This window comes from Labrus bergylta, chromosome 22 (assembly GCF_963930695.1).
Source record: "Labrus bergylta chromosome 22, fLabBer1.1, whole genome shotgun sequence".
NCBI lineage: Eukaryota > Metazoa > Chordata > Actinopteri > Labriformes > Labridae > Labrus > Labrus bergylta.
In genome coordinates, this window is record NC_089216.1 from 11,299,841 (window position 1) to 11,308,742 (window position 8,902).

At 40.9% G+C, this 8,902-nt stretch overlaps 1 protein-coding gene across 1 annotated transcript in view; it reads left to right on the top strand.

Moving 5' to 3' along the window:
• LOC109993396 (zeta-sarcoglycan-like) overlaps positions 1–6,349 on the top strand; it is a 33,636-nt gene extending 27,287 nt beyond the window's left edge. Inside the window, exons 7-8 of the mRNA XM_020646350.3 lie at positions 3,119–3,242; positions 4,013–6,349. Of these exons, the coding sequence (XP_020502006.2) occupies positions 3,119–3,242; positions 4,013–4,204 (316 nt within the window). The 3' untranslated portion in view covers positions 4,205–6,349. The remainder of the gene's footprint in view (positions 1–3,118; positions 3,243–4,012) is intronic.
• Positions 6,350–8,902: the final 2,553 nt, after the last annotated feature.

Below are 8,902 nucleotides of genomic sequence, written 5' to 3' on the forward strand. Positions count from 1 at the left end.
AATCGACTGCTTAAAAAGCACATGGGAGTGTGAAGTGAGACGAGTCTGACATTAAGAGACGCAGGCAGACCAGACGGGATCTGAAGGCTGCGATGCTTCCTTACATTGCAGACGGCCCCAACATCAGAAAACAGCTCGTCATTTAAATTTCTCCCAAACTTCCTGCTACTAGAGAGTCTGTTTGCAGAGCAGCCAGCCACATACTCCTCTCTGGTTTGTGTGAGCAGCTTTGGGGAAAGTCTCTGCAGCAGTAAGCACACTGGAGTGACAAGTTCATTAAGAAGATAAAGGCAGAACAGAACTATTCTTCTTCTTGGTCTAACTTAGCTCTGTTCAGACCTTTTTTTTTTATCTCCAATTTGGTGAGATTGAGATGTAGTGCAGGGAGAGTGTATTTGTTTTCTCTCAAGTTTTGAGAGTAAAGAAACTTGTTTTTTGTTTATTACTGTACTGTCGTTGGTCTTATTTTCTCCATTAGAGAATTGTTTGGACAGCAGAGGACACGGTACACAGACACTGAGGAAGTGAATGCTCTCAGGTCTTTCATCATAAATGAAAAACATCCATCACTGAGCAAGGTTCAGGCTCTGTAAAAAATAATATGATGCTACCAGAGTTGATGCTAGACAGCCCGGTTAGTTTGGTCTTGCTTACTACACTAGCCTGTGAATTATGTTTACACAGCTGGAAGAGTGTTTTTCATCCGGTGTACATGACGTGTATACATTTTTATAAAACAGAGTAAAACTAGGAAACAATAAATTGAAGTAAAAAGACATTTGGTCACAGCATTCTCGATTGACTCGTTCATGTAATGTGTAAAACTGCACATCGGAGTGTGAAGTGAACCTAAGCAGAAGATCTCCTGAGGCTCATTATATCCATTACATATCTCAGAACTGTAGAGAGGTGGAAACAGGGTCTGTGAAGCTTTTTCAGACACTGTATGTGATAGCTTAGTGTAAAGAAAATAAACTTGACTTTCACCTTCGGAATCCCCTCAGCTAACTGAGAAGACGTGCAGTATTTAAAGCGACCTCATGCACTACAGCTTCAGCTCCGGCCCCTCGATACATTCAGTCCTGTCCACATTTGCGATACTGTGACCTTTCTCTGTGGATCTAAAGGTCGTCCTGCACGCTGAGAGGAAAGCTGGTCAGATTTCCCAGAAAAGGGAGAGCGAGAGAGAGAGAGAGTGAGAGAGAGAGCGCCTGTCATAAACAGCTGAGGTGGCTACAAATGCCACACAGGTTATCTGCGGTGAGGGCTTTTCATGGAGAGTTTGAGAGCACAGTGAAAACATGGCAAAAGACCTACAGAATCTCAGTAAGATAATGTGCATTTACATCAGCATGCAATCATTTGACCAATCAAAATGATTCATTGATAGGTGCATTCACATAATTGTGACATACAGATGAAGCCTCAGCCAGCAATCATCTGTACTTTAATTAGTATCATGGAGGCGACTGAGAGGTAATACACAAGAGTTCTGCTTTTCGGAATTATTTTGAAATCGGGAGAAACGACTTGTCTCAAAAAGTGTTGAACAGATCTGCAGTGATTCATGGGAGCTGTGAGTTATCGTGAGTAGCAGCATGTCCTCAGTAGTACAGTCTTATTGCAACATTACAGCTTATCTGCATCTTCTTGATGCAGCGCGTTACCCTCCCAGGTTTAAAAACAGAGATGATGTTTCGCTGAGATCTGTAAAGAACAATCACGTCCATGATGCTCAAAGTTCTTTCTTGACCTTGAAAACGACCCTTAAAAGGTGACGATACAACTTCTGTTGCATTTTGTGCTTCATGCGTTTCGGATATTTAACAACGAGTTTCACAGTTGAAGTTTGTATTTGGGTAAAGCAACTCTTTTGCTGCTTTTAGAGCCTCAAACACGAGACCGTAACTTCTATGTACTTTAAATTTGAAGCAGCAATAGATAGTCATAGTGCTTAAGAGATATGTTACATTTAAAAAAAAGATGATTTGGTTCATTGTTCTACTGCACCGACTCTCCTACTTTCAAATCACTTATCAAAACTCACCTCTTCAAACAAGCTTTTAATGTATGTCTGTTTTCTATAGTTTACCTTCATTGTTATCTTTATTGTTGTTATCTTTATGATTTGTTTGTAATGCTGTGATGTCCGTTAGTCTGTCCTTACTGTGCTGTTCTTTATGTTTTAACTATTGTAAAGTGTCTTTGAGTTTTTAAAAGAGCTTATAAATAAAATGCATTATTATTATTGTTAAAGAGTTTATGATGTTAGTATGAAACAGAAAAGTGTGGAGTGAAAGAAGACATGTCTACAGGTCAAAGGCACATTTCACAGATCCTCTCCAAACTGTTTCTACTGAAAAGCTGATTTAGAGGTTTATTCAAATGCAGAAGAAATTCATGTGTGTGTGTGTGTGTGTGTCTTTATATCAATAGCGCATAATCCGGAACGTGTGTCACTTTCAGCACGGTACGGAGATTTAAGCGATTTCAAGACGCCGCCTTAAAGTCCTCCGTTTAAAATTCATTGAATACAGATTTGGCGGGGGATGGGGGGAGGAAATGTCTTCCAAACAGTTATGAGTTATGAAAACAAATCGCACATTGATTGGCTCTGGCACTTATCTCTCCCCGCGTAAACAAATAGTCGGCAGGAGGAAAATGCAGATTGCATTAGCCTCCGTGTTGCTGAAGGTCAAAATCAGCTGATACAATTATGGGCTGTTAAGGAGCCATGCTGGATTAGAATAATGAGAGAAGCCGCTTCAAAATACACAGCAGCTTTAGTATGCCACAGGTGGAGAGGTCTCTGGTTTAACACTCACTACTAGGATACAATTATGCAGCATGAGTCAAGCAGTGAGCTGCTTTTTTTTTTTTCTGAAGACATTTTGACTCCATTTTTAAAAGCCTCAGGTTTGTTATGAAAAGATAATGCGATTGAAATCCATCATCCATCCCTAAAGGGGTAATTACAAAAGAACATTTGAAAAATTAAACAGCAACAGCATATTGTCAGCTGTGAATTATAGGAAAACAAAGACCCAGAAAGTAGACCGGAATAATTGAAGCTCATGCACTTGAATCTCTGAGCCTGTGTTCGTTCATTTTCCTTCAGGCTGGAGTCTCCAACGCGGACCCTGACCATGGAGGCTCCCCGAGGGGTAGAAGTGAGCGCTGCCACAGGGCCGCTGAAGGTCAGCAGTCGAAAGGACCTCCAGCTGGAGTCCACAGAGGGAGAGGTGAGGCCGATTACAAGTTACTCTGCAGTTAAAATCGCCTCTAGCATTAGCTTAGAATATCATTCAGTTACCCGTCCTGCTTCTACTAATCATACCTCCTTCAACTACGAGCATTACAGTATCTCAAAGATGTTACATTCCTGTGTTTGTTTATGTAACACAATATCAATCTTCCATGCTTCATCCTTTAAAGACTCACAAAGAAGATGTGGTCACAAATGAAAGTATTAACACAAGGTAATGTGCCACAAAACAGCTGAGTTGAACATAAGCCCCGCCTCTGGAAAAGGCATGTAGCCAATCATAGCTTAGGACTTTGGGGCGGCCCCATTGGGAGGCTAATCAGAATTCAAGGGTGACCCTGACCACCTCAGCGCTGATATCAGCCGATACCAATGTTCAACATCTGATGCATCCCTAATTAGAAATCATCCTGAGGGAGATATGAATGTCTGAATTTTTGATTTTGTAACAAACTTAGTTGGAGCAGTTTGTTGAGATACCAAAATGATGGATAGAACAAAAAACATCTCCGTCAGTAGAGGTGTGATGATATCAGGCCTAGAAACTTTAATGTTCCACATACAAATATTTAATAGAGATTGAGTTTTTCCTCCTCTGCTTATCTCACCTCACCAGATCAGAGCTGCTATAATTCTCTCCCGCTGTCACTCTGCATTCTTTCTGTTTGACTTGATAATCCATCACTTCAGCGCTCCCCTGGTAACGTGGCTTAATAACTTCCTGCTCGATGTTGTCTTTCCTCCCAGATACTTTTAGACGCTAACACCATTCAGCTGGGCGGACTCCCGCTGGGCGTCTACACCGCGTCGCCCCATCAGGTCTCCCAGCAAGAGGAAGTGTACGAGGTGTGCGTCTGCCCCAGCGGGAAGATCTACCTTTCCCCCGCAGAGAGCAGCTCAACGTGCCAGGCAATGAGCAACATCTGCCTCTGGAGCTGACCAGGGACAACTTTGAACATCTTTTCCTTTTTTTTATTTTATTTTTTATTTTTTCCAGAGGCACAGAGATCAAGACCACTCAGGTGAAGCTCAAAGTCGTCAGTGTCTGAGCTCAGATTAGTGCAGAAGGTTCAGAGTGCGCTGCCTGCAGTGGTCTGCTGGAGGTCAGGACTCCTGTACCGCTGACAGTGTTTGATGAAGAGCAGAGCAGCACACGAACGGGATGACTTTTTCTTTTTCTAGAGGACACTCTTTTATTTTTCTACTTTCAGTTCATGAAAGACAACGTTCAGAAAGAATAGATGGGGAAAAGGTCGAACTTGGGTGCCTGCAGCTTTAAAAGGGAGACCTCTAATGGTTTGCCATTAAACCTGAAAGCATCCAGAGATGAAAGTTGAAGGTTTTTTAAGAACAGTGAGCACAATTCTGTCATGTGCTGCCCCCCCCCCCAAAAAAAACAACAACAAACATGTTTTTAATAATTACAATGGATTTTTGATTTTGTCTGCACTCTGTCTACAGCAGTTTCATTTGAAATTAAACATGTTTTTATGTGGCACAAATTACACTTGACTTTAAACTGTGAAGGATTTGTCTACATGCTTTCTTGAATGTTCAGGTAAATGTTGGACTTCAGCGGACTCCTCCATGTCAAGGTAAATCTTCTTCTTCCTGATACTGCTGATGCTACGAAATAATAAGCGGAGGAAACTCTCACAAGAAGGTCCATTAAGGTGTTGTTTTGGAGCTTGTTCATCAGCTGATGGACTATTTTTCGTTCTTGAACTGTAGCAGTTCAAATTCCTCTTTTCCCCCTGAGCACTTTGAAGGGTGCTCAGGGTCGTCACTTTGTACCATTTACTAGAAGATGAATTGAGTAGAAGTTTTAGAGCTTTCAATCTGAACGGTAAAATGGAAATACACAGTGTGGTGATGAGGACCTTTGATATGACCAAAAACTCCAAAAACAGCGTCTACAGAGACCTTAAAGTGAGTGGTTTTTTTTAGACATCTTTGTGCCTTTTTCATCTCTTTTTAAGGAGTTCTTGCGTTTGATTTTAACCATCTCTGTAGGTTAAATGAATATAAATCTCATCATATCACCCGTCGGTAATTCTTGCATATTAAATCTGTGTGAACTCTTCCTCTCCCTGAAGAGCAGCCTGGATGTGGAGTTTGACACGAGAGGCCGGCTGACCTTGACTCTGCAGCTCAGAGCGAGGCGGGCAGCCATGTGTTAGAAAGGCTGCCAGGGTGCGAAGACTTCCACTTCCTCGTCCTCCATCATCACCCTGCAGCAGCGGAGCGCCGCTTTGGTAAGAAACACAACGGCTTCCGAAAAATGAGATTAGCAAACTCACTGAGGAAGGTTTTTATTATGCTTTACAGAGAGAATGAAAGCTTGTTTGGTTGTTGGTGAAAATGTACGTGTTAAAGTGTTAAACTTGGATTCACCATGTTCATCTTTTGTAACATTATATTGGCTCGAGAAAATGAAAACCAGGGGGGCGTATTGGCTAGTGCGCACACCCCAACAATGAAGGCTGTAGTACTCCAAACGGGCGGCCCGGGTTCAAATCCAACCAGTGTCTCCTTTCCTGCATGTCATTCCTCTCTCTCTCTCTCTCTCTCTCTCTCTCTCTCTCTCTCTCTCTCTCTCTCTGTCCTATCTCTTAAATAAAGGCATAAAAAAAGCCCCCAAACTGCATCGATGCATTAGTGTTTCATCTCACCCTCTAAAACTTATCATTTTCTCCTCCGTTTATTTTGAGCTCAAGTTTCTGTTTAGCCGCTCAGGGATGTTTATTATTCATGATGATGTCACATGTTGATCAGTCAACACATTTGTTTTCATTACTGACTATTGTGCTGATTATTTTCTCCATTAAAAAAAAAAAAAGGGTTTTAGAGAATGATATGAAATGGCAATTACGATTTTTCCAACATGAATGACTTTCAGTTGCTCGTTTGGTTTGATTAAAAAAAAATAATAATAAAGGATGTTGAGTTAAATAGTGGAATATAACAAAAAGAAGAACTAGTGATTTATTTACAGAAATGTTACTCAGAAAGTTATCTAGCTTGATAAAATATGTTGTTATGAATGATTGATTGCCACAGCTCTAAATGCAACGCCTTGTTATCTGAAGGAGAATTAATGAGCTTCATGAGAAACAAAGACTGACAGCGTTACAGAGCATTACTGTGTTTATAAAGAGTACAGATAAATGACCTCAAGTCATTAAAGTTAGCAGACTGGAGTAATCGTCTCTTAAACCAGGTTCTCTCTCAGCTCTCCTGTTAGTTGTTTAGGAGAGATTAAAAGAGATTTTTTTGGAGTCTTGCACAGCCTCATGTTTGATAGAGAACATCAACCTTGCAGGCCTCTCAGCATTACAACGAAAAAGAACAGGAAATGACCTCTTCATTTGAACCAATGAGGTATATTTCTGCACGTCCTCTCTCCCTGTGCATTAAGTACAAACAAGTAGCTCACTCCAGCATTTCTCCTCCCGGATGCTGGAACATTTCAGAGGCTTTTTCTTGGCCACAGGCAATCTAACGAGAAGCGTCCCGAGGAGAGTGTTTGAGAGTCGGGGGTTAAGAGCGGATATTATCGCAGCACAGTCACGGCCGGCTGAATAACACAAGAGTTCTGCTTCTAATTAAACCCCAAAGTTGCCATCAGAAAATCACGAGCACATGCTTCTTGTAGCCGCTGTATTTTAATGTAATATAAAACTAAACACACTGTATTGCCCCAGAGCTGCAGGATGGTCGAGGAACTTATTGAAGAGGAATATAAAATCACTATTATATCTTCACTTCTGTATTTAATGATTATTTCACACGACTGACGTTAACCTGAGGAGATAGTACGGTTTTGTCTAAGTGAGGCTGTCACTAGTCTAACGTCAACTTCTTTTCCTGGAAAAAATCTCCTGCTCAACACAGAGTCTGCACATTAGAATGACTTCTGGGCTCTTTAGGAAGTTGCATCAACTCTCAAAACTAATAATTCACCCCCCCCTCCACCAGCAGGAACAACCAAGACTCCATATTAAGCAGGGAGAATGACAGGTGAGGGTGGTGTTGACTTGCAAAAATGTAATAATCAGTCAACATTTGGGATTTGAATGTTTTTTCGCTGCTGGCTGATTTTTCCATTTTTGCATTTCTGATCAGGCTGAAACATTCATTTTGTTCCAACAGGTGACAGATGTTCAACACCTCAGGGGCTGCGTGTGTTTTGGATTCAGGCTTTTATGTGCACACGGATATAAAAATCAAATGTGGACACATTCTAGGCGTGATGGAAAGGGTGGCGCCAGAGCTTAAATAAGAATTATACTGGTATCAATGAGATAGATGACATGCAGGTTTCATTCAGCAACCTCACACAGTTTGATGTTTTCAGCCTGTGAGGAGCTCTTTGAATCACAGAGGAATGTCTTGTTCTTTATGCTGCCAGTATTATCGAGTTGAGCTTTGCATGCACGTCCGTTTCCTTCAGTGTTACCTCGATGTGGTAGCATGCAGATGTCGAGGATAGTCTGAAAAAGTTGAACAGATGTGTAGCTATATTTCTGAGTTGTGCTACATCACTCTTGTCCCACAGGTTGCCTCATGGTTGCGGTTGCATCTTCAAACAAACGAGTCATTTTTTAAGATGTTAGAGGCAGAACTAATATTAAAGTCATGTGCCTCTGTGTAAAACATTTTGTATTGTTTCCTATAGTGATGGACATGTTTAGCTTAACTGCTATTTGAAAATGCAGGCTGTAGTTAAACACATAATGATCTGTGTCCACATTAAGGCTGCAGAGAAATGTTCATTAGTATAAAGTACAACACCAGTAGTTACCAGTGGTGCTGTAGATTAGTATCACATGAAGCTGAAGAAAGCCTTCTTCAAGTGAAAGCCCTTCACTGTATTCAAACTGCTTGTGCCGTCTCATGGTGCTGCAGTGTGTTGATGCCCAATCAGTCCATCAAGCAACCAATCAGGAGAATGTGCAGTAAAAGTAACTCTTGAACACCATGTAGGAATTATATTTCACTCTAAATTGCTTTGAAGTTTCTCTACTAAGAGTGTTTATTCGACATTCAAAACTGAACCTGTGCTGCCATCTACTGGCTCAAAGACCACAAGAGCTGTGTGAAATGTGAAACACCTTTAAGTGTGTCATGTTCAAACATCCTTACATTGTAGCATTGTTGTTGTAGGCCATATAATTTAAAAAAAGGAAATCCTTATTTAAATCCACACCCCTGTATTCTTGGGACTACTAGGGCCGTATTCATGAAACCTTCTAAGTAATAAGAGTTGCTTCTAGTTTCAAAATTCTAAGAACACTCTTAGAATCAGGACATTTTCTAAGAATTTCCCCTTGAGTTAAGACTAGATCCTTGTAAAGATCTAAGTTATTCACACAGTGCCCTTAAGGTGTCAAGCTGTCGGGATGAAGAGTTCCTCAAACTGAGCAGAAAATGGAGAAATGTTCTTCAAACACTACATTAAGAATCTTTTTGAATCATAGTTTCGCTGAACAGACGAAAATGATTTGTTAAGACATTTCAATCCATCTGACTTTTTTTTTCCAGTAGTGAGACATGCATGTTGAGTTTCTCTCTGAAGCTGCTGCCAGGTGAGCATGTGATTTCAAACATCTTGTAGACTATAAACTTTTAAAGTAC